The sequence below is a fragment of the Colius striatus genome, chromosome 3, assembly GCF_028858725.1.
Source record: "Colius striatus isolate bColStr4 chromosome 3, bColStr4.1.hap1, whole genome shotgun sequence".
NCBI classification, from domain to species: domain Eukaryota; kingdom Metazoa; phylum Chordata; class Aves; order Coliiformes; family Coliidae; genus Colius; species Colius striatus.
Window position 1 is genome coordinate 5,515,269 of NC_084761.1, and position 26,851 is coordinate 5,542,119.

Genomic DNA, 26,851 nt, shown 5'->3' on the forward strand with positions numbered 1-26,851 from the left:
ATTATTGCATTATTGACTCTGAATTGCAAATCCACCACAGAAGTAGATGATGCTACCAGACAGTAAATGAAGAAGGAAACATTACTGCAATGGGACAACTTCCTGGAATCATCTATGCTATGCCTACAAAATATTTAGCAATGACTAGACAGATATAAACGCTGCAGCCATCACTTATTACACTGATCAATCATTAGATTTCTGTTTGGACAGGCAAACATGATAGGAATATAACACAACAGCACACTCTGAAAAAACATACCATGCTAAGACTGATTTTAAATTGGACCAGTACACCTAATGCATAAAAGAAAGATATCATATTAGTAGGTTACATGGGTACTCTGTTCTTCAATAAAAGCAAGAAATCATTACTCTCAGAAGCTCCTGAGTACTAAACAACACACATGAAAGATACCAGTCTGTAAGGCAAACAGTATCTGAAAGTTCATCCTGCCCAGAAAGTTATCTTTACCTGAAAGAGGAGGTACAATGTAACTTTGTGGATAGAAAAATAGCTGAGAACAAATAGCCTACCCAGAACCCTATTTATAAATTAGGCAATTTGCTGCATCAAGTAATTTATCTGCTTAACTTTGAAAAGTGCAGCAGTCTGACGGCAATTTAGAAAACAAAATTTTAAGTCTTTAAAATGTGGTTAACTTCTTATAGACATATATAAAGTATTTAAGGTATTATCAAAGCAATTACTCAGTGGGTCAAAAGTTGCTATTTAAGAAGCCACCCTGAAAAATTTACTAAAACAGTGACTAAATTACTGCGTGCTTTCAGGAGTTAAACTCATTGCTTTATGAATAATGCAGTGTTAAATGAAGGACTGCATGAACTAGAGTACAATTTGGACACTAACACCACACCTATAATTGTCCAACATATTTACAACTTTATACTCTTGCTGAGGAAGGCTGTATAGACAGTCTAAGATCCAGGTGTTCAGTAACTTGGGATACACAGCAGCACCAGCATGAGTTTTTCTTCAGTACAGTTATGTTATTTATCAGAAAGACATCAGACTGCCTGCCTCACTATCCTGGCTTTACCTGTTCCATAGTGGCACAGCTCCTTGTGCAGTCATCAGTGCAAGAGAACGCTGCTGCTGCTTTCATAGTTCCTTTTCTAAGTCTGGTGTGCTTTGTTAGCATAGGTTACACTTCTAGAAAACTATCAGATGAAGAAGAAAGGAAGGAAGACTGCTTCTGGCTCCCGTGTAACACTCAAAACCCAGTAACTACACCAGTTGACAAGACAAATTATTTTCTTCCAAGATAAAGAGAAGTTGAAACATCAGAAGTGTCATGACCTATTATGGCAACAGTTACTGGCTTTGCACTACCTTCTCTTTGCTGTATCTAGAGCAGCAAGGCTATAGAAGCAACTACCCTAACTCGTCATGTCTTGCCTCTGCACATTCCAGAGATAGTAGCATGATTATACCTTTGCTGAAGACAACGCACTTGGTCCCAACCAACTGAACACGCCCTAAACAATGTGTTTTTCCAGTATCACACCCCTCTTGATGTTTTATTGCTTTTCTGAGTAAGTGACTTATCTCTTGCAACAACAACAATGGCTAAAGTCTTTGGCAAGCATCACTAGAAAGGCTGAAAAAACGACTGACAGAAATGTGAACTTCTGATACAGGGAATAAAAGGATACACTCTCAACTGCAGTCAGGGCAGTCCAACCATCACAGAGCACTTAAGTTTATACATCAGACTACACTCAGCTTGATGTAGCTCTGTGATGGCATTCTTGTGTTTAAAGACAATTATATAGCAATTAAAATGAGTTTATTTGGATAATGATATGAGCATTATGGGATTGGTGATTATCCTCCCATTAGCATTCTTGTGAAAGTATAGAAAAGTATACACCTTCACCATCTGAAGCATCTTTCTTATGAGGAAAAGCTGCAGGATCTGGGGCTGTTCAGCCTGGGAAGAGAAGGCTGAGAGGGGATCTCATAAATACTTACAAGTATTTAAAATGTGTATGTCAAGAGGATGGGGCAACACTTTTTTCAGTAGTGTCCAGTGATAGGACATGGGGTAATGGACAAAAGCTGGAACACATGAAATTCCACCTAAGGAAAAGCTACTTAACTGTAAAGGTGATAGAGCCCTGGCACAGGCTGTTCAGGGAGGGTGTGGAGTCTCCTTCTGGGGAGGTTTTCAAAATCCAACTGGACACATTCCTGTGTGACCTGATCTAGGTTGACCTGCTTTGGCAGGGTGGTTGGACTAGAGGTCCCTTCCAATCCCTACCATTCTATGATTCTGTGATCTGAACCAGCATAACTTCTAGTAGTCAGTCAGCTACACACATTTTCAGAACTCACTTCTGTCCAATTTTGATGAGTAGAGTCCAAAGTTTCAGAAAGTTTTGGAATGTATCTGTGTAAATGCTATGACTGCCTGCTACATATGTAAGCAGCAAAAAGGGTTTTCACATTTAACAATAATATTAAATGCTGCCTTCTGTGGATTAGTATGATTACATACTTTCCCAAACTAGTTCTGAAGGTAGACTTATTAGGTATGGTTACTTTGTTAAAAGTCTTTCAGGTTCTGAAGTTCTGTTTGGAGTGGATTCACACTTCAGCAAATGCTAACTGCACTGCTTACTCCTGAACTCAGCCTAGAAGTACACTGAGCTTTGCTCACACTAGCAGTAGTATGGAAAGGTAGCACCAATATAATAAATCTTTTACTAATACTGCCATGTGTTTTTAAAACTATTAAAATACTGTTGATCTGTCCATGTTAGAGTTTGAATACAAAAATAACTTCCCAGCAAAGAAAACAATGGATAGTAACACACACTTTGCACTGCCATTAATTTTACAGACACCAGGAAGAAAAAAAAAGCTTTTAGCCTGATACCTTAATTTACCTTTAAAGAGCAAAAACTACAGCAAACTAGTGAAAATATGCTACATGCACATCAGAGACCTCATACCTAGGATCTAACATCTTCAGCAATTCTTCATGTTATTTTCAATAACGCTTTTAAAGGTCTTCCTTTATCATTAGAGATTTGCTAATGCTGATCTTGTTTTACCTCTTCTTTATGCTTTCTGCTGTGCAGAGATGGATAGATAAGTAAAGCACGTTCACAGGAATCTGACTCAGTGATTACAGGTAGTTAGTAGTTCTGAGACTAGGCTTTTGTAAGAAGAGGGAAAGGAAAATCAACCAGATGGAGGAAAATAACTTTAAAAACCATTCTACAACTGTAAAAAAGAAAGCAAGCAAAGTGAATGGTATTTCCCTTTCATTTGACAACACAAACAAGCTTAAATCCAGGCTTCTTTGCTGAACAGTAGTCTAAATCAAATATGTTCACAAGAAATTACTCCTTTTAGGCTAATTATGTGACTACTAAACCTGGTTTAAGAATGGCTATTATAGTAAAGCAGCAGGAAACCACAAGCCAAATCATCTACAAACTTGATCTGTTAAGTCCTACGTCAAATCCAGAAAAATGCAAAATCATCCTTGGGTACAGAGACAACAGATCTATGCCATGCCACATGATGCACACACTGCTCTGTTGGGATGCTAACTGGAAGATCTTGGGACTTTCTAAGCACAATATCTGACTTTACTGCTCCTGAAGCAGTGCTATTCACAGAGTCACAGAACCTTAAGCATTGGAAGGGACCTCGAAAGATCATCTAGTCCAATCCCCCTGCCAGAGCAGGGCCCTGTAGAGTTGGTCACACAGGAGAAACTCATCCAGGAACTACTATTACAGGCTCTAATTGGCATAGTGAAATGAATAATACAACAATCTCAATTGGAAAGAAGAAACTATCCTCAATAGCATGGAGGAAAAGAAAGCAGATAAAACCTACCAGATACAATTATTTTCAACTACTTGCAATACACGAGGCATTACATGAAATTACCAAAATGGCAGTTTAAAGGAAATAAAGTAATTTTTTTCATAGTGTAAGTTAAACTTTGGAAGCTACAAAACAATTTATCAGAAGATGCTGAGGAGTCCAAGGTACCTTCTCAGCACTCCTTTGGCTCTGTGGTAGTTTGAGCAGTGGTACTAGTACAAAACAAGAGGTCCACAAAGCACAGTACACAGCCAAAAGGAAGTGTAACACCAGCCAAAGGAAGCCACGGTGGGATGAAGAAAACAGGAATGGGGAGGGCCACTGCTGCAGAGCACCCTTCCAGGTCCCCAGTTTATGTCTCTTGGATTTCCCTATCTGTGGATGGCGTCTCTGCATTTCAAAATGCTCTATGAGCATGTGCCCCAACTCTTCAGACCTGTAGATATTACCAGTATTGATAACATCTCAGCAGGGAGTGTCACAGTTTAACAACATTTTTTAAAACTCTTTTTGTTTTCAACTTACCTTCTGATGTTACATTCAATGTTCTCTGGGTCCTACATTGCTTCTGTTTCACCTTCTCCGGCCACCTGGGCTTTCCAGACTTGTAGCATATCTTTCCTCAATTATCCCTGACACTAGGGCCAGACAGACACTTTCTAGTCTACTCAGTCATTACTGCTACAGTGGCCACTTGATACCTTTCATGACCTTTATTTTCCTCCTTGTAACTTCTTTACTTCTCCTCTACCTTTTTAAGATGTAGGAAGAAAGCAATGCTGTTAACCAGGCTGCACTCAGCGTTCAAGATGCAGAAGCAGAGTGAATTCATACAAAGCATATATTATTCTCCATTCATTTCCTAAGGCAAAGCAATGAAAGGAAGAAGATTCCATCAGGAGCGATGAAAAGGCAGAGAGGCAGCCTGGCCAGTCTCAGACAGCCTCAGGGTGAGTGCAGTGGGGAAGGGAACTCACCATACCTCCCCTGCCCTAATGTTTAACATAAGCATCCACTACTGACAGACCTCAAGACACCAGGTCAAACAACTTTTGCTCAATCCAGAGTGGCTAATCTTACATTTACGTGCAGGGTTTCCATGAGTTGTTGAACATTCAGACTGAAAAACCTGTGACTAAACTTTAAGAAATTAAAATATTACAAGACTCCTGACTCAAAACACAGTTCTTCACTGTCTAGAAACTTTCCTGTAGGAAAAAAAAAAAAAAAGTCTGTTGCAGAAGCATTTAGCACTTCGCATTCTAAATCAGAGCACATCCAGGTCATGCTTCTCCTCCACTGAAGACAAACAATTGCCACTGCTGAGAAGCATCCACAGCACAGGGCAGGGAGCAGGATCAGCCCCAAGCTCCCCACTCAGCCCTACACCCCCAGCCAATGGCTTCGCCTCCCAGCCCAGAGGTTTGGTGCCTCTGACAGTTTCCTCCTCGCTTGTGCGTGCTGCACCAGGGACTGCGTGGCAGATTAGCAGCCGCAGTAGTAAAGCACAGAGCTGAGCCACTTAGCGTGGGCCTGCCCAGTCCTGATAAATCCTAACCTCACGCCAGGGTCACTTTTACAAGTCTAGATTAAGTGTGGGGAAAACGGCAACAACAATTAAACCATGCAAGGTTTGTGGGGTATTTTTAAGTCCTTTATGTGAAGTGATACACATGCACACACGCATGCCCTGGTAACAGGAACACCTAAGTGTTTCCTCCCATCAATATAAGGAGCCTTGCTGGCAAATCCACGATTTTCTATTGAAATTCAGGTTTTGTTTCATTTTAATAGATTCCGACTACCAAAAAAAAAAAAAAAAAAAAAATCTACACTTTGGGATAATTTTACCATTTGTTTCCACTGTAATTAAGAAGAAGTAATTACACTCTCATCTAAAATTAACAACTGTGGGATGAGCAAAACAAAAAACATTCCTTTTTTCAATGGGATGCTTTACAACAAGCTGGACAAAAAAACTGCTTTTTTTGTTGTCCAAGACATAGATTTCAGAGTTTTTTATTCTCCATTACTTTCCCAAATTCCTGAAAGACATGGTTCCCAAGGGTTTTTAAGCTTGTTACTTAATAAGCTCAGTTTTCCAAACCTCATCTGTAAGCATTGTTCCATGTTCTACAAAAAACTTCACTGAGCCCAAGAGGACAAGCATGGCTGTCCATGGGAGCCATGGTTATGTCCCTGGCTTTGAACAGGGAAAAAGGCTCAGAGGATGGTGCCCCAAGGAGCAGGGCTGTGGGGTGGTTTATCTTATCCTGTTCCCATTTGGCACAGAAATCCCCTTTCTTACACCAGAAATGTCCCCATTTTGACCAGTCTCCTGTAAGACTTTGGGGTCTGAATACTCTCAAGAAACCACAGCCATTAAACTTTTGGCCAGCCTTAATTTACTGAATCATCTGCCAGGTGGCTACTCTGCCTTATACTTCCTAGCATCAACATTAAAACTAAAATAATTTTAAAAGTCTTAACAGAGGACTGAATCAAGAGCCCTCCTCACTTTTTTACAGCAGAACCATTAGGACCTAAAGCAGTTTAGGCTTTCTTCAGCAAGATTTGACCTTTATTCCCCCTTTCCATACTGACAGTAAATTTTCTACCCCCAAATGTTAATGCAGGGAAATAATTATTCAGGCTGTAAGAGCTGATTATTGTAGTAAAATGTTCTCAAGATCAGCTTCTCTTTACTGCTTTCAAGATGCAAGTTACTGTACCAAAAAGATCCAACTGTTAGCAATGCCAAAATTAGCACTAAACTGTGTTAATTATTTAATACTGCCTACAAGAAGAACAACTTTCTTCAGACAACACAGCTGAGAAACTTTTATGGAAAATGTAGAAACTCAGGTGTTAGTGTCCATTATTTACCAAGGAATCCTTAAAAGAGAGTAGAATGGGCATTTTATGATCCTTTATTAAGCACTCCACCAAATTTCACTTTTTTGTCAGCAATTTTCTTTTTCATCTTTTTTTTTTTTAATAGTAACAAAAGAAAACTTTCAAAAAGTGACCAAAAAAGAGCTTTTTCTGTTTAAGTATTCAGTGTTAAATAGCCAACCTGTTACTGCAGTGACCAAAAAGGCTGCCATGGGACCACCTGGGCAAGTCTGCATATTAGTTAAGCAAACACAATGAGAAGTGAAGCTATACTTTATATTCTAGAGAAAACAATACACATACAAAAAAAAGCACAACGATGCACACATTTTGAAGCTAGCTTTCTTTTTCAAATCCTAATACAAAATGCACTGAAATCAAGGAAGCAAAGAAACTGCTGTGTACTCCTCCACATCCAACATTTGCTGAGAACAGCTAAATCCAGATCTCCAAAATCAAGCTATTGGAATACAAACAAAATTGAGGGGGGGAGGAATCTTCTCATCAACACTGGAACACCTATAAAGCAGCAATCATTTCTTTAAGACTAGTCTTTATCACAGAGAGAGCTTCTTGGACCAGGTACATCATATGGTACATCATTTGCAGCTGCAAACTTCAAAACTATGTGGTTTATGCAAATCACACAAACAACTATTTTAGAAATGGAAATTTGAGACACATGCAAGAGACCTTGCACCTACGTAATTCAGATTTCATCTCACCATGCAACCAAGTGGATGAAGCTCTGAGGGATGATGCTTCAGATAGTTTACTTTGTATGCTGAGGTTTCTGCATATTTCAGTGCTCTCAGTGATACCCTGATGTGTCACCACCCTAAATAACCACCCAAATTAGTTTTTCCCTGAGAAGAGAAATAAAACAAATTGGTCAGAATTATTCTCCTTCTTTGGAAAGCCAGTTACCTCATATATGGCAGCAGTTGCACATTTTTTGGTAAAAATACATTATGAATAGGAAATTGTATTTCACTGCTCACGTTTGTTGTCCATTTACTTTCTTACTTATTACATATTACATTTATTTTTTTGTTTCATAAGCCAAATCCTCAGACAGTATTTCAATAGTTTTCTGGTCAACTATTCTTAGAACATAAAGACGACAAAACAGACTTGAAAATGTGTTTTAGAACAGCTGACTACTGCGTGTCGCCCAATGAATGACATCTTTCTTATGCTCTGCAAAACACCCTAAGTCCACAAATACACTCCCAATCTCAATATTCTGTTCTTTCTGGCAAATCTTCCCAACTACTTCTATTTTTGCTCCGCTGCTAGCGCCACTCATCTGAAGTAAATTTTGAGAACTTCCAAAATTAATTACTGCCTTCCTGCTTTGCCTCTGGCTAGAGGCTGGTATAAACATCACCGCCAAATTAAGCTGTATCTCAAATTCCTTATTCTATTGACTATAAACCATTCTTCCTTTGTCTCAGGAAAATTGAGTCCTTGAAGTTTTCTCTCCACTCTTTATTTTTCTCTCTAATAATGTAGCATTTGTGGCCATGTGTCATCACCCACTACAAACGCATACTTCTTTTGCTATTGCTAGTCCATTTACATTTCCTGCTAGAACTTCTACCCTACAAATGCTGTGTTTTGAGTATGCAAAAGCAGATTTTTTTGCCGCTCCTCTGCAATACTGGATTCTCATTTCATTTCCTCTCTTTTTCCTGGACTACTTTTCCATGACTTTAAAACAGCTAACAGTTTTTTTGTTGGAGAAGATTAAGCATGGGACAGTGCATGGCAGTGTATCACAGGGGAGGACAGAGAAATCCAAATACAGAAGTACACCACAAACTGTCTAGTATATAATTCCTGGCACTTACTAAGCACCACACCTCTTTTATGAAACAAAGCAAAAAAATATATTGAAATGTATAATTCTTAGGGATATTTCTCCTTTCAGAAGCAGAGAGGATACAATTTAAGAGGTTTTGCTTAAGAAAGAAAAGTACATACAAAAAACGCCCACTACCTGTAACTAGGATGCATTATTTAAAGGTTTCTCATCTAAAATTCTTAATACTAGGGTTTTTTTTAATACTTCAAATTGAAAGAATTGAAGCAGAGAGCTCCAATTTAAATATCATTACAGTTGGGGGGCTGACACAAACTTCCAGATGTTACTAGTCAAAGGCAGAACAAGATCAGGATTTCAGAGTTACTAGAGACTGTATTAATTTAACTGTAACTGTATCCATGCAGGAATACCTTTCCCTTTCTGAAAGGGAAAACTTTCTTTCAGATACAAAGGGAGAGACAAGCCATGCCAAGCCTTTGCAAGAAGTAACACTCAATGTAAAAGACAACAAAACCAAAAGACAAAATAGACAAATACTGAAAACTGTTATTTTGTTGGAGGGAGGAGAAGGGGACACAGCATTCAGACCAGTAGAAGAACTAAGCTTTTAAAACAATATTCAGTTATTTCACCTATAAAAACCTAGGTGCCTACAAGTGGCAATGAATTGTGTTTATGAAGGTGGCAACACAACACTGGCATACTTTTAACAAAAGGAAATTTAGCTGTGCACACATAATGAGAGTCTTTACCTGTTTAAGCTTGTTCACAAAACCTAACAGACACAATACATTGTCTGGATTTTTACATAGCAGATACACCTTTTTTCCCTCTATTATATCCTTTGACCATAAAAAACATTGAAGTAAATAGTATGCATGTTTTGATTTGCTCCAATTCATGTAGCCAAATTCAGGTACTGTAATGCCCCTGTAAATGTTTTGCTATTGATGCATTTTCAGTACACTTTTTAAGATCAAACAAACCCCACAAGACTAGAGGGACACAGACAGGGGACAGGATGAGTAGATGTCTGTCTCACTTTGTGTTGGACAGTGTGGGTAAACAGGACACTTCACTACACATCCAGACAATTATCTGTGGGATGCTAGAGATCTCTGGGATTCTATTAGAGAACCTCTATCAACTTGTAGGATCTCCCCATTCTCCCCCTTTCAAGGCAGGGCCCTGGGACTTAAATCAATGTGCAGCTGTATGGCAAGAGAGAGTTAGTTCCTCACAAGGACCAGTCTACACACCCAGGAGAAATATCACTCTGCTACTATTGGGTTGCACAATCCAGGACAAATAAAAAAGTGTTCCTTCATTGTACAAATCACTGCAAATGCCACCTTCTCTTCTTTGGAGAAAAAAATGTTTGCTTTAAAGTATTGACACAGAATAAATGACCCCAGAATAAAGACAAACACCTTTCAATATCTTTTTACAGTCACTTGGTTTTAGCTTTCACTATTGCTTCTGGCATCATACTTGCCCAATAGGTGCAGTGTTCACAGACAGATTTGTTTTCAAAGGGTGGGAGGCAAGAAGTACTTTCATTATTTTCTGCAAATGCTATTAGCAACAGACTACATGAATTTCACAAGCAAACAGATGTTATAAATGTAATAATTTCAACTCCAACGGTGCTTACTCCTTATCTCTTAATACAATCCAGCATTTTTGAAGTCCAGGCACACTTCAGATCCCTGCTAACCTTCCCTGCTTCTCAGGCACAACGTTTCTGAACTCATCCTGTTGAGCTGTATGAGGAACATTCACTTGCATGTTGAGCTGCAGCTACGGGAGAAGAGGAAAGATTATACCAGATCCACTACTAACTTAACCTCCCATCCATTTGTAGCCGTGAAAACTGAAGGGAGACACTGGTGCCCAAAGCACTCCAGCAGAATTCCAACATTCCTCTTGAAGCTAAGAGTCTGCATTACGTGACAAACCCCTGACACATGACAAACCCCTGACACATGACAGCATCACCCGTGCTGCATTAACTGCACGTAACAACTACTGTTCTAGTGATAGTTTTATACTTTTTCTCTCTTTTTTTTTTTTCAATAGATAAATGTGAAATATTTTTTAGAGGAATGGTATTTTGAGCATTAAAAAGCCTACTGGACATGTACAGCTTCCAAGGGATTTCTATTATTGACTTGAAGAAGTGTGAAAACAGGCAAAAGAAAAGGTTATGTCAAACAAGACAGAGCATTCTCACTTTCTGTCCTACCAGTGAGGAATAAAAAAGGGAAACAATGTATTATTTTATTATTATAAGTTCTATTATTGTAATAGTTGGTTTACAGGAATCACAGAACCTTAAAGGTAGAGAAGGGACCTCTAAAGATCATCCAGTCCAACCCCCCTGCAATGTTTTATTTGGGATGAGAGAAATTACCTTTACACTTCAATTTAGAAGCTAGTGTGCTTGGACTGGCCAGATCTCAGAGGTCTATCTAGCAGCAATCCAAGTCCCAGCAATAGCTTCTCAGCACCCAACAATCAGAATTCCTGCTTACACAGGCTCACAACTCTAGTCATACTTTGTCTTCAGGTGGAAATAGGAAAATAAACAAACAAACCAACCAAAACAGAAGAGAAAAAACATGAGTTCTAGGTCATTAAGGATTTCAGGACTAGATTACATTTTTTGAGTTGTTTAGAAATAGAGAGAGGACCATGGAAGCCATGAAATATCCTGTTATTGCCATGGTGAATGCTGCTATCTGTAACTGGTGCTTTTTAAACTTTTTACAATGGTAACATGCATTTCAATACAGATCCAACAACTTAATTCTAATCCTTGTATTTGTTGTGGTGTCTCCTTCCTTGGAGATCTTCAAGACCCGCCTGGACATGTTCTTATGTGACCTGATCTAGGTAGACCTGCTTCTGCAGGAGGTTGGACTAGATGATCTCTAAAGGTCCCTTCCAACCCCCACCATTCTATGATTCTATGACTATCATTGCTTGAAAAACATATCTGAAAGAACTGGCAGAGCTCTGTGGAAAGGAGATGGCATTTCTCACAATAATAAGTGGCATAGCTACAGAAATTGTATTTTATCCTAAAACTTAAAACAGAGCAAATGGCTAAACAATCTGGGTAGGCCATAAACCAAATTCTTTTTCAAGTATGTCCAGGTACTAAACTACCATTAAAACAGCTTTTACTACTGATGACAGTCCAAGTTTCTCTGCAGATCCAGGACATAGCTACACATGCACCATGACACATGGCATATAGATCTTAGTGTGCCAATTTACATGGGAGAGAAACATGGTAGGTTGAGGAAAGCATTCCAGCTCCAAGAAAATTCCTGCACATCTCAAGACAATCAAGTGTGTAACTCTCTTTTGAATATAAGCTGAACTTCTGAAGTCAGCATATAGCACTGGAAATTCTGTGTTACTCATTTGAGTGCTGGCACCAATCTTTGTCTGGCAGGCAGTTAACACCATCCCAGTGGTGGCAGGGGACAAGGAGCAGATACTCCTCCAGTTTTTCCTTAGGTCCAAAGAGCACCTAGACAAGGCTGCAACCAAGAGCAAGACACTCTCCTCACTTGTCTACTTCCCCAGGTGTTCTTCTAAACCAGACTAGTAGGCAGGGCAAAATAATCTTCTAGAAGTAGTGTCGTATTTTCAAAGCTTGCTTTCACAAGGCACCTCTTCCTCTACCTTTGGTGTGCCCCCACCTAGAAAACACAGGGGCATAAAGTAGGCTTCTGCATCCCAACAAGTCACCCATCTGGGAGGCTGCACCCAAGCCAAGAGTGCTGCCAGTAACTAGATGGTAGTCACATTAACTGACCTGGCACACGAGAGGGTATGATGCATCTTCAACTGGAGAACCAAATTACTAAATTAACAAACTCCCCCCACATTTCATGATGTAGATAATAGAATAGAACTTATGATGTACATCAGCAGAAAAAAGATTGTAGAAATCAAAAGTGCAACACTACAACCTAGAACAGGTTTACAACACCAAGAGTTTCACTAGCTTTTCATAGTATGCAGCTGTCCATACTTAGGGTAGAAATGACTAATAAATTACTCAACAATTACACTTATGTAAAACAATTTCTTGCCTCAGATAACACCAATATCTCCGTTTACTAAATTGTATCCTGCCAAAATTCACATATTTTTACTGTATACTTATCCTTTGATTCAATAAAGCATGTGTTTGAGGTGGTTGATGTGCATTGCAAGGTATATTAAAAATGAGAGATCAAAAATTAACATTAGCCTAAGTAATCTCTGCCAATATTTTGCTTCAGCTACACTAACCAGATCCTCTCTACCATTAAGCCTGTCAATATTAGGCCAGTATTCTTTCTTAAGTCTAAGATGTGAATACGATTCTAATAGCAATAGGTAAAATGGCCAACATTTCATGCATCTTCTCCTGGAAGCTCTTCCAGATTAGGATGCAGGTTAACACTGAAATTTCTTTTAACAGACCTGCTAAAAACTTGTTTGCTCCAACCACATCCCAGAAACCAGTGCCTCCCGTTTAAATTAGGACCACCACACTGGCCAGAGAGCTTGGCTGACACAAAAGCTGCAGTAAGCACCACGTCCAGATCTGAATGTAATCTGGAAATTTTTATCACTCTGCTGAAAATATCAGAAGAAAAGCTAATTTAGATGTGAGGTTAAAACTCTCACAACAAATACATTTAGATTATCATTTAACTGTTTGAGATTTTAATGGATATTTAAATCAGAAAATAGTAACCCACTAAATATAGGTGAAAGAAAACTGAAGATGCTTCAGATTTATCTTCAAGTTGGAAAATACAAGAGACTATTTTTAGCTTTGAGGAGTATCCCTATGGAAAAAAAAAAAATAAGGGTAACAGAAGAGCTGCGATGGGAACAATTTCATCCTCAGAAATGGTTTGCATCTGAAGCACATGCAATTTTTATAATGGTAAAACCATGTATCTGCACTAAGAGCTCTGTAAGCTTGGACTTGATACTCATCTGTGGAACTTCACTGCAGCCCTGTCTCCTAATGCATTTCTTGGGAGAGACAGGCCCAGGTGTCAAACAATGGGCCTTGAGAAAGTTGGGGTTTTTTAACTGTTATGTAAGTTACTAATGGTTTAAGAGTTTCCTTTCCCTCCAGTCTCCTCAGTCAAGATAACCCATTTGTTTAAGGGGACAAAGAATGAAACAGACCAGTGAACTGAGTTAGGTTAAAAATAAACTCAAAATAAGGAAGTTCTTTTGAATTCAGATCTTTTCATTCAGCTCGTTTACCATGTGCTCCTACACTGGCAGTGCAAGTGAGGGAAAAGGGAGGCAAAGAGGTCAAAACCCCACTGGCTTCAGAAGATAGCTTTTTTTCTTGTAGCAGCATTAGAGCACACTACACACAAACTCTTCACCTGGCTCCCAGGGGCATATAAATGTCATCTGATTTAATGAAGTCTAGTGCTCAAACTAAAATTCATGACCTTCCCTGCAGCTTGTGCTCAATTTTGGGTTAGACTACTCTTTCTTGCAAGCACTGTTCTCAGTTGGACTGCTGCACAGCACAGCCACCTGACACCACATCACTTAAGAGACCCCTTGGATGTGGGAGATGTTTGACTCCAGACAGCTCTAGATGCACACCTGCTAACCATGAGTTTGCTTCCATTATACCAATGCAAGCAAAAGCTAGGTAACAATAATGTTCTTGAATAAAATGGGCCTTGAACATGTGTTCTGTGTCTAATTCAGTGCCACTACTACAATTTCATTATCAAAAGCATTGTTTTTGGACACATAAAGCATTAAGAAGGCTCATGGTGCATGCTCTGAACTTGAGTACCTGTATTTCAAGCAATCAAGTATTTTTCCAGGACATAACTCCAGTTTTGCTCTTCAAAGGTGCCAGAAGGTTTCTAAACTTTCATTCATCTTCATTATTAGTTTGCAATACAGATTTATACAAATGCTCCTAGGGCATGCATAATTTGTAAGACAATCAAAAGATAAACATACTGAAGAGAACCACTTGAGGCATCATCTCTTGCTGCATTAATGTTAACACTTCTCAGTTCATTATATTGAAGGCTGTTGAAATGTCTTAGAGAATTAGTTAGAATGTTTTCTTAATCCTACAAGAGAGGTCACTGACCAATAAAGCTGAAGTGTTTTTATCCCAAGTTTAAAACTCTAAAGACAGAAGCTGCAGTTCCACAGACATTTCTTAGGTGGCAATGCCAATGTGCCCAGTTCCCAAGCTTATTCACACCTCTGCACTCTGCTCTCAGTCAGAGCTGCTCAGCTCTAGGTTCACCTGCAAGGACTTGAGGACCCACAGGTTTCACTAGGTATTCTCCAGCAAAGCAGAGGGGTCTGAACAAAGTCACAACCGAATGGGGCTGCCTATGAATGGGCAACTGACACAATTGAAATCAGATCATTTTTTGAGTAACTTTTACACTATTTTTCCCCTTGATTTGCTATTTTGCCCCTTGATTTGTGATCAAAAGAGGGTTTCCCCAGCAAAAGTCCACTGGTAAGAAAAGGAGCTGCACAGCTTTCTCTCCTTCAGAGGGAAACCCCAAGAATCCTTTGGAGTAAAAAACCTATTGCTCCCACACCAACTCTCTCCTACTTTGGACAATACATTTCAAAGAACAGGTTGAAAATCAAAGCATCAGCCTGATAATCAAAACAGGAGGAAAATAAAATACCTGCTCATAAACAAGAAAATATCTTAAAGTCAATATGGAACTGAAGCAATACACTTGAAGAAACAAACAACTATCATCACATTCTGTTGTTAGAATAAAGTACTTGAAAAAAAAAATGAGAACACTTGGATTTCTGGCAGACCTTGGGTTGTTCTTACTGCTGCTTATTTTTAATTCCTCAACCTTAAGGATATTTTAGGAAAGAAAACAAGGTAAAAAACATAAAACTCTAAACTTTTGCTTTTGGTTACTACAACTTTGTGGCATGATGGAAATATTGCAGAGTGCTACATTAGTTTTTAAGGAGTTTTTTATGCAGGAAGTATCCAAGAAGTATCTGAAAAAGTCAGACTGAAAAAGAGGAGATAAAAACCATGGAAGAATGAGAAGAGACAAATAAAGCAGAAAAAAAACATGTGAAGCACTACTACTGTAATTGCTACCATCAAGAAAGGTTTTGCATGTGGTTTCTGACCCGCTGCTTAATTTAGATAATTCACAGACATATTTGAGGTCTCTGCGCAAACTTCTTATAGTTTCTCATGTTCTCCAGAATGGCCTCAAGTTGCACCAAGAGAGACTTTGATTTGAGATTGAAAAAGAACTTTTTCACTGTGTCGTTTGTTCAACACTGGAACAAGCTGCCCAGAGGTGGAGTCGCTATCCCTGGAGGTATTTAAAAGGTGTGTAGATGGAGTGTTGAGGGACATGGTTTAGTGGTGGGCTTGGCAGCCTGAGGTTAGTGGTTGGACTCAATGATCTTAAAAGGTCTTTTCCAACCAAAATGATTCTGTGATGATACTGTTATGCAAACTAACAACCAGGTGAAAAATTCCTTAGAATAGGTCAGTTCCTTGCTCTTCTCAATGAAGAGGGAAATATCCTTAGACTGATTTAATTAATAATAAAAAAACGTTCATGCAGCCTCTGCTTAAGTAGATTTCCTTTAATAAAAAGGTACATTCCATGGGTCTTAGGACTCCAAGTCTGTAAACTCATGCAACAGCACTGGAGTGTATAGTCAGCTCTCACTTCTGCAATATAAGAAAACCAATCATTTATCTAAATGGAATGGTTAAGACAAACTGTGAAGACAAACTTGTGTCTAAAAATTCGTACCTGGTTACTAAAAATATTCTGGTGGTATATAACTTATTTCATGACTATTGAACAGCAACAGAGTTGGTGATATCAGGAGAGCTGCCTGGCTTTACAAGCAGGAAGGGAGAATGTAAATTCTTCCCCATCTCCAAATTAAGTGATTTGTGCTATGAAAAATCAAAGATGACACAGAAACCACTATGTCCATGTGCTGGCTTTGCCTGGGATAACAGTTAATCTTCTTCACAGTAGCCACTATGGGGCTGTGGTTTGGATTTATACTGGAAATGGTGTTGATAACCACAGTGATATTTTTGGTATGGCTGAGCTGTGTCTACAGAGTCAAGGCCTTTTCTACTCCTCACTCCAACAGCAAGTGGGCTGGGGAGGAACATGAAGTTGGGAGGGAACACATCTGGGATAATTGACCCCATTTGACTCAAGGAACATTCCAGACCATATGGCATCGTGCTCAGCAGGTAGAGCTGGGGAAGGGGGGAACATTTGGAGTGATGACATTTGCCTTCTCAAGTCACTGTTAGGCGTGATGGAACCCAGCTGTCCTGGGGACAGCTGATCACATGCCTGCCTATAGGAAGTGGAGAAAGAATTCCTTGCTTTGCTTACATGTACAGCTTTTGTTTTACCTGTTAAACTGCCTTTACCTCAACACATGAGTTTTCTCACTTTCACTCTTCCTGTTCCATCACATTTTGGGGAGAGTGAGCAAACAGCTCTGTGGTGCTGAATTGCTGTCTGGGGTCAAACCACAACACCCCAATACTATAATACTATAACTGCCAACTCTGTCTTGACTGCCTCAAACAAAATGTATTTTTTGACTAGTAACTTTTTTACCATCAAGCAAAAAAACCAAACGCAACAGGTTACTTACTGACAGAACACTGTGTAGTGCTAAGTGCAACTCAACACAGACACTCCTCTAGTCATCCTTTTAGGCTGCCCTTACCTCTGTAGCAGATCAGTAATGGCCCCGTCACAGGTGATGGATAAAAACAGTGATACATGAAAATACAGATCCCAGAAAACAGGGTGGCCAGCCTTTCTGATCTTAAAAGCTGAAAATCAGAACGTTCGGATCACTGCCAAGCCACAATCCCTTGTCATTGCCACAGCCAGCACAGCAGAAGAATGCAAAAGTCCTCATCTTCTGCTGAGAGATAAAGGCTAAAGGGCAAAGGTGAGCAACAAGAGTAGTGGTACATCTGCCCCAACACTTATACTGGGCAACTTCCTCCCCAGCCTGCCGTGCATCCCTGAGCTGCTGCTGGGTCCCACCAAACCCGCAGGCATGTGCAACTGGCACAGAGATGCTCAAGAATGTAGTCAGATCACCACACGGTCTACATTTGAAACTGTAGTCCACCATGTATCCAGTATTTCCATGGCTCAGAAGTAAGTTTTGCAGCAAAAATTTCCTGTCTCGTCACAGAATAATGTGTCAATCTTATACTGATATGCCTAGGGTGTGGGTTTTTTCGTTAATATTATTTCTCTTATAAATATATACACACATATTATTTATTTCAACTCATATTAATTTATTTACTAGAGAAGTAAATATTCTGTACATTTTTAACTCACAAATTAGCCATTTTATGAAGCAAATTTTCATCATTAATCTCTGATCTATTTAACAGTACGAATATTAACCCACTAAGTTGGATTTGGAATTTAAAATCTTCATCAGGTTTTAATAACTCTTTACACTCTCATACTTTTAGCAAAACCTCCATCCAAGTTCTGTCAAACAGTATCAGTGATGTTAGAAAATAACTCACTGAAACATATGGGAAAGAAAATCTCTGTTCTGGAAACATACTATCATTTTTCCAATCTTTTTTTTTTTAAACATGGCTCAGAGATTTATCCAATTGCTGCATTAGTATAACATCCCATTTACAGCCCTAAACCAAAATTTCCCTTAGATCTTTACAAAAGACATACATAAACAGCTGGAGATGCTGCATTTTTAAAGAACATCCAGAACAGTTGCACCTTGTGGTGTCACCAGATGATCAAGCTCAGAGCTATGGTGAATGCCAATGACACTCCTACACATCCTTTCCTATTTACACTAGGAAAAGGGAAATTATGAAAAATTACCTCAAAATTTTTCACTGATTTCTGCATTTAAAGAGACTTCTACTGGAGTGCATTAAATCCCTTAACATACAAAATAAAGCTCCCAGTTCTGTTTGCCAGTATAACAAAGAGGTATGACTACTAAAAATAAAAATTCATCACCTCTCCTAGCCTGAAAATGCTGCAGCACTGATAAATAAATAAACACATGAAACCCAAAGAAATCCTCCACAAACTATTTAAACTTTCTTCTAATAGGATATTCCAGTTTGCCATCCACATTGTCTTCCTCTGGCCTGCTTTATGCTTTGTAGTGCAAGTCCAGCTGCTGGTTTTGATGCAGAAAACCAAGATGTTCAGCATAGCTGGAAGACTGTCTATCTCCACATAGCAGTGTACACACGCGGATTAGCTGAGGTACTAGTGTTTTCTCTTCCCCAGTTTCAACAGGATGCTCCTGGCACATCTCCTCTGACTGGCATCACTCTGGAGCTCGCTCTACAGCTGCAATCAGGGAGAACTACAGGTTTGCAGACACTGAACATTTGGTTCTTCTAAGATGTTCCATGCTACAAAGAATGATGGTTTTGTTCAAATCTTCACTGCCAAATGGGTCAGGAATTACTTATGTTGGTATTAAAACAGCTACCACAGAGCAATTAAAAACACAAACTAACACATGCTATACAGTATTTTAGTTTTATCCAATTTTACCAGTTAGTTTCACTCTCCATACTTTTAAAGAGATTTTGCTTAATAAATACACACATGCTTTTACACTGAACAATGAAGTTGTGTTGTTCTAGATGCATATAAAGTCCAATATAAAATAGTCTTCAAATGTGTTTTTATATTTTGAAGAGAAACCCAAAGATTCCTAGGCACTATGGTAAATGACTGTTTCCTCAAATTGAAAATCCTCAGTACAGTACATTTCCAGAAGCTGAATTATTTCTAGATGACAAAATCACAGACTTCTAGGGAAACTAGGCAAATCCAAGTCAGAATAAAACATTATTTCCAAGCTGACCATTCTTCATTTTGCTGGCAAACTCCATTCAGTGTTTCTAAACCTACAGAGCTTGTTTGACAACAATCAGTAAGCCAAGCTTGAAAAAAAAAATAATTGGTTTAGCAGAAATATTCAAATGTGCTCAGTCTAAGCCTACAACAATATGCAGAGATACATTGTGTTACAGCCACTGCCACTGATTAGGTGTGCTTTTACTAGTTTTGCTATTGTATCAAATTAAAATGCTAAAATCATTCTCTTAAGTGACCAGTTAAAAAAAGTCTCAGAAAACAATACTGCATATTTCATAACTTGACAAATGAAACAGTCTGTCTTGAGCCCCCATTCTACTTGCCAAGATACTTTATAATAACTGTTAACGCTGTTGCTGGTAATGTTAAACTAGCCCAAAGCAGATTTTATATATATATATTAATATACATATGTATTTGAGGGGAAAAAAGTACATTTGCTATGGATTACTGATGCCATGTATTTCAAGCTACCCAGTATTTTACTCCTTCATAATCAACATTCTACAGCCACAAGATACAAAATTAAATTAAAGCAATTGATCTGAGACACCTCAAAGCACAAACTACAGCAAACATTTATGCCCTATTTTAAATTTACTATCATTCAAGAAAAATTGGGTGCTTCACAAGCTGTAAACCAGTTCATTTTCACCCTTACCCCAAATATTGAATGATGTCATGCAAGATGTACTGGCTAAACTGGTTCAACTGCTACAGGCTGGATACATTGTTTAGATTTTCTTGTGATAAATTATTCTGCAGCAATGAAACTGATTCAGTTAGTCTCAAACAACTATCTTTTTTAAAGTTTGGGCTTAGGGTACTTTTACGCACAACTTGCTATTTTACTTTGTATGGCTACTTAGTAATGACAGGGAGCTTACTTCTTTTCTGAATTCAGCCAATAGTACCATGAGACAACTGGAGTGCAATACAGACAGATACAGTTCATCCTGAATAGCATGCCATCTATACTTTCCTCTGAATTTCACACACATTTTCCAATACTCCACTATTTCCACTTGTCCTTCACAGAAAGCTTACTACATCTGATGACCTACAGAGTACCCTGTTCATGAGGAATGGACAAGGAGTAATGGGATGAAACTGGAACATAAAAAGTTCCACTTATATTTAAGAAAAAACTATTTCACCGTGAGGTTAAGGGAGCCCTGGCACAGGCTGCCCAGAGGGGTTGTGGAGGCTCCTTCCTTGGAGGTCTTCAAGACCTGCCTGGACATGTTCCTATGTGACCTGATCTAGGTGAACCTGCTTCTACAGGGGGGTTGGACTAGATGATCTCTCAAGGTCCCTTCCAACCCCTACCATTCTATGATTCTATGAATGCACAGAAGAAATTCTAGACAGAGTTAGTACTCTTCAAAAGTCACTGAGGCTGCTTTCTTGGTTGGCATGAAGCAGCCATCTGAGAACGATGCAACACACACCTCTTCTCAAGACCAAGCATGTTGTTTCCAGAGGTACTAAGCATTATGATCACTGGGAATAAGAAGCCAGGCCTGGATCTTCACTCTAGGTGTAACCTCTGAGTTAATTTTGCCTGTTGCCTGCTGCATCAGGGCTTTTATCTCTCCTCACTTAAGGATTGTCTCTTTCATGGAAAAAATGTCCAAGGCTGGAGAGTGCAAGGGGCAGGAAGAGCAGAAACAAGCAGATACCTACAGTTGTATGATTAATTTAGTCTGCATATTCTCCTCACAAATATACAGTCTCACTTTAACACCACTTGGCTAGAAGCAAGATAAAAGACAGTGAAGGAGCTCAGGGAAAGAGAAAGATACAGGCCTTCACAAAAAAAGGCATGGAAGCAGGCAAAAAAAGAAATCAACATGGTATTATGTATGCAAATGATATTAAATTGCCAGGAATTGAGAATACTAATGAGGACAAAATATGAGAGGGAATTAAGCTTTCAGAAGACAGGAAAAAAAATAGTTATGTACTAGAGACCAGTATCATACAATGGGTCAGAAAACTAGTAAATTCTGCCAGTAGCAACCAAAACAGTGATGAAAAACGAGCAACACAAACTTTCAATTGTACGGAAACTGTAGAAAAGTGCAATTTTAAGCTGTTCACATACAGACAGACAAGTCAAATCTTATTTTTCTTGTTCTTTCTAAGTATTTTGTGACATTGCACATGGAATTCAAATCTCGACCTTTAATTGCCCCAACTAGGGAAAAACTTAAAAGCCTGAGAGGCTGCAGAACTGACAGAGGGAGAACATGAGTGTACAACACCAACTACCAATCACTAAATGCTCAGAAACTGTGACACTGTCTTGAAAAGCTTGTGCTGGCTACTGGGGAAACAAAACTTCCACAGCATGAAATGTGTGTTCATACCTAATGATGGGCAGAGATGAACCTACAAAACTATTACTTATTCTTTCCACTAAGTTATTTATCATGCAAATAAACTCTTCAGTATTTCTACAGGATAATTTACTAATCAACACCCCAAACTGTTAAATTTATCTAAAACTCAGGCACCAATGACTCATCTGCACACTTCCACTGTTTTGGCCCAAAGGCAGCCACAGCAGCCAGAATCACATGCTTTTAAGCGGCAATGGATGAGGGTTAGATGCATCCATGACTAGTGACAGAATCTGGCCAGATAACTGCAGCAACCATGCCACCTCAAGCAGTTCTTGTTCCTTCCCATGCCAACGTCAATTCCTCAGCACATTTATACAACACTAAATGGGGCTGCAGGATGAACCAAATCAAAAATCTAAATGACATTTTAAAACTCCATTCTTTGTTTTTCATTTTCAGCACTTCATAGTCACAAGGAAGTGCATCAGCCCAACTACCGGAGTGGCACACAAGACGAAAATGAGTGGCAGTGAACACTGTGTTTGTCCAACTGCACCCTCAGCTGGGGAAGCAGCTGCCTTTAGCTAAGGGGACACAACCCTTTCTGATAGTTCTCAAATTTAAAGGTTCTCTGTCTACATGTCACTCCTGTCAAGCCTCAGTAAGGCCAAAGCTGATTACAAACAACATCCACGGGTAAAAGAAGACTAAATTACACAGAGAGGTGACTTGTAAGTCTGCAGCATTGACTGCAGCTTACAAGCATTGCAGCCAAGTATTGCAAGTAGGTGAGTCTGCATCACGCCTGGTCCCACAGAGTGAGTACATGCCCCTTATCAAGGCTGTCATTGCTTCTTTCCTTCATGAAGCAGAGAACTTTTCTTTCTAAAGGGATTGTGTTCTTGTCTCTTGAAGCCAGACAGCCCTGTGTAGTGCTACTTTCATTTACACAGTGTCTGTAAGGTCATCAAGGAAGAATATATTAGTCATAAGGGAAAGGGAAGGGAGAAAAACAGGGACATGAGAGCACACACTCAAAATATACATCTGATTTAATCCTACAGAGTTTAATTCCACGCTTTTATTACTATATCTGAAATGGTTATTTCACTTCTCAAAAACTGTTCACCTAGTATAGCTGTACAGAGAACAAGCAAACCCTCACATAATTCCGAATCAAGATGTGCAATTTTCCACCACACATTCTTCACATACCTCCTAAATCTAACGTGATCACTCACTGAAGAATGGCATCTGACACTGTTCTGTGCATGTTAAAATTAGGCTAACTACATGTTATTAAGTATTTTCCTCACTGCTTGAAAGCATCTCCCTCAAGAAAGCACAAACACCCATACATTAAGATGATGAACGTTGTTTTACACACAAAATTAATACATACCCATGACATCAACTTGTACTAAAAGCAAGAATCTGATCTCTACAATCTTGTAAACTTAACACATTTCTCGAGAAAAAAAAAAATCAAATATTGTGGAGAAAAAAAACTCCAAAGGCTAAACTTTCTGGTGTTTGATTTTGCATAAATGGTCAGTTCTGTAAACTCTCTCATATTAGCAAGTTTGTAATGTCACCCGGAATCAGCTGTGTATGGCCTAACAGACTTCAAATAGATTTCTGAGATAACGCTATAATCTCAGTGTCACTATGTTGACACATGCAGAGACTCTTTCCTCCCCCCTCCAATAGAGGTGGTCATCAGCATACAACTTCCACAACCACCAAAGGCATTTAGACCTGTATTTTGGACTTCTGTATCTCACTGACAGAACGTATGCAATCCAGACAACTTCAGGACACCTATAAACTGCGTTAAAATGTTCAGCACTTCACAGTGTGCCTAGCATGGTAAAGCATCAAGCCGAAAAAACAACAGTCTAAAGGACTTGAAAAGAATATTGAGAAAAAGCAGATTGCTAAAGGCTACCAAACAATCTGCTGGAAAATATAACCCACAAGATGTTAGTATTTGCATGCATTTAAATATGAGGTATATTTCAAACCACCTCCTTTTACGTATTTGCCACATAGTATATAAACCCCAGTTTGGAGATCTTTTCTAAAACAAAACAAAAAACAGTTGTTCCAACAGTAATTAAGTTTTAGCTATTATTTTGAGAAACAGGGGTTTATGTTTAAACCAGCAAAGCTTTATGTAATGACCTTCTATCGTTAAATGCAATCTCACAGTCACTGTGACAAACTTCCACTAAAACACCTTTGCACCTCCTGATTTCAATGGCTGTTATTTAGCAGAAAGACACATTTGCGAAGTTGATTGTCATGTTTTCAAGCAAAATATCTTGTGTTGGTGAGTATTTATGTCACTGCTGATTAAAACGGCTGTAATACAATTGGCATCTTCACAGCCAAGCATTCTAAACGATATTTAGGTAGTTGCTGGTTTTGACCTCCAAGTCAAATACTACCGGCACGAGCAGCATACCGTGGCTGCCCTTCCTTAAGGAACAGAACCCTGCCATACATTTGCCCAAAATAATTTTACATCGTTGAATTCTGACGGAAAGTGCTGTTCAAAGGAGGAGAGTGTGTAAAAATAATAACACGATGGAAAAAAAACCCACCCCACCAAAAAAACCAACCCACCACGCTAAAGGCACCACTAGAGTACACCGGACGGGTGTAGGGAACAAGCCTGAAAATGTAGTGCCTCCTTTATGAAACCAGCGCAACTGCATGACGGTGCAGGATCCGGGCCGAGGGCTGTTGCAGGCGTTACACATGGCCAACGCTGCCCGTCGACCCCGCGCTAGGCCCGGCCGGCAGCGGTTTCTGTAAATAACCCTCAGAGGAGGGTTAATTAAAAATGGCGAGCAGCGTGGCTGGCTGCATACAATGAGCGGCCGGGCCGAGCCGCCGCGCCGCCCCGCACGGCCCCGGGCTGGGCAGGGCAGGGCTGAAGCCCACCGCCCGCCCCGGCAGCGGGGCACCCGGCGGCGGCCCGGGCCGGGCTAGGCCCTGCTGGCCGCCCAGCAGCCCTGGGGGCCGGGCAGCCCCCGGAACAGCCGCGTCCCCTGCCCCAAGGAACGGAAGGCAAAACCCTACCCCGAAATCACAAGTACTTTCAGCCGAACCCCGGGCCCCCCGCGCAGGCCGGCCGGGCCCCGCTCGGGGCGCGGCTGCGCGTCCCCGCTGTCCTCCCGCGGCTCACCTCCCGACGGGAGGCTCCAGGTCCCGGCCGGGCCGAAGGTCCGGGCTCACGGGCCGCACGCTCCGGGGGAAACGGGTCTCCTTTTGTAGCAGCGCTTCCCCCGCACCCTCCCCCTCCCGCGATGCAAATTCCTGCAGAACCCCCCCACCCCGGGCCGCCTCCCCCGGCCCCGCACCTTTCCCCGCCGCCGCAACTTCCCCCGCGGTCCTCCCGCGCCCGCCGAAGCACCTCCGGCCAGAGCTCCCCACGCCCTGGGAGGGGATACCGGGGATGCCCGCGGCCGAGCACAGGTCGGCGAGCCACGGCCGCCCTAGCTCGCAGCGGAGGAGAGGGCCGGGCGCGTGTTTACCGCGCAGGGAGGACGGGAGCTCCCCGAGGGGGCCGCGGCGGCCGGGGAGCCCCGGGAGCCGGCGGCAAAGCAGAGGGGCGAGGGGCGAAACTCTCCTCAGAGTTAAGGGCGAGGGGCCCTGCCCGGCCCTAGCTTTACCTTCCATCTCCATGTCCTCGGGCTCGCTCAGCTGCTGCTCCCCGGGCTTTTGGTGCTGCTGCTGCTGCTGATGGTGGTTCATGTCGGGCTGGGGTTCGGGCACGGGCTCGGCGGCGGCCTGGGCCTTTCCCGCTGGGGGTTGCAGGCCTGTGTCGGCAGGGGAAGGGGCGGAGGAGCGGCGGGGCCTTGGCAGCGGCCGGGACTGGGCACCAGCCTCGGGGGGCTGCGGCTGGGCTCCGGCGGGCAGGGAGCGGGCAGCCGGCGGAGGCAGCGAGACGCGCACGTATTTGCTCGCTATTCGCCCAATCTCGGCGGCGGCACCCGGTCGGGGGAAAAGGGGGTGGAGAGGAGGGACCGGCCGGGGGTGGCGGCTTCCCCGGGGGCCGGAGGGGAGGGGACCGAGAGGAGGGGAGGGGGGGACGGGAGATCAGGAGTCAGGGCCCGGCGGCGGCGCCCGGCGCTTCCCCCTCCCCCGGCGAGGTGTCCCCGGCGCTGCGAAGTCGGGGAGGCGCCGCGGGGCCCCTCCTCTGCCCTCCCGCCCCCCCCAGCGCCCCGGCACAGCCGCTGGCCGACGCCCGGCTCGCTGCTCCCGGCCCGCGGGCCGCCCCCGTTGCCTGTGCCCCGGCGCGCTGCTGCCGCTCCGCCGCCGCCAGCGCTCTCTGTCTCAAAATGGCGGCTGCGGTAAACGCCGTGAAATGTCACATCCGCATGAGGGGCAGCCCAGCGAGCCGGGGAGGGGGAGGCAGCGCCGCGGCCGCCCCGGGAACAGCAGCCGCCGCCGCCGCCACAGGAGGCCGGAGGGGCGGGGCCATATGGGCCGGGCCCGGGCGCCGCCGCGGCCTCCCCGCAGGCCGCCGTCGGCGGAGCCCGCGCGGTCGTCGCTCGCCGCCAGCCGAGGCACCGAGGCTTTCCCGGCCGCCACGGCGGAGACCCGCTGCTCCCGTCGGCCCAGCGCGGAGGCTCCAGCCGCGGCCTCGCCTGAGAGAGGCCCAGGGCCGCGCCTTGCGGGAGCCCGGGAGCGCTGCGCCCCGCCGCCTCAGCGCGCCCCCTCGCGGCCGAGGGGCTGCGGGGCGGCCACGGGCACCTCAGGGGCCGCGGCGGCTCGGGGGGCTCGCTGAGCTCACTCCGGACCCCGGACGCTGCCATGCCATGCCCGCCGCAGAAACAGCTCATCCCATGCGCCCGCGCCCACCTGGTGCGGGCCTCTTGGTGGGCTCGAGGCCTGGCAGGCCTCGCCCAGCACTCCGGCCGTGGGCAGTTGCACT

The 26,851-nt window shown here is 42.1% G+C and overlaps 1 protein-coding gene across 6 annotated transcripts in view; it reads right to left on the reverse strand.

Annotated features, from left to right (window-relative positions):
* USP7 (ubiquitin specific peptidase 7) overlaps positions 1–26,263 on the reverse strand; it is a 76,981-nt gene extending 50,718 nt beyond the window's left edge. For 3 of the 6 annotated variants that reach the window (XR_009818366.1, XR_009818365.1, XM_061991798.1), the window contains exon 1: positions 25,587–26,259. Coding sequence is in view for 4 of the 6 variants with exons in the window: in XM_061991798.1 (XP_061847782.1) it covers positions 25,587–25,668 (82 nt within the window). In the remaining 2 variants the exon portion in view is untranslated. Of the gene's footprint in view, positions 1–25,586 lie in introns of all 6 variants that reach the window. The other 3 variants (XM_061991800.1, XM_061991797.1, XM_061991799.1) reach the window with 3 other exon arrangements.
* Between the last annotated feature and the right edge of the window lie 588 nt (positions 26,264–26,851).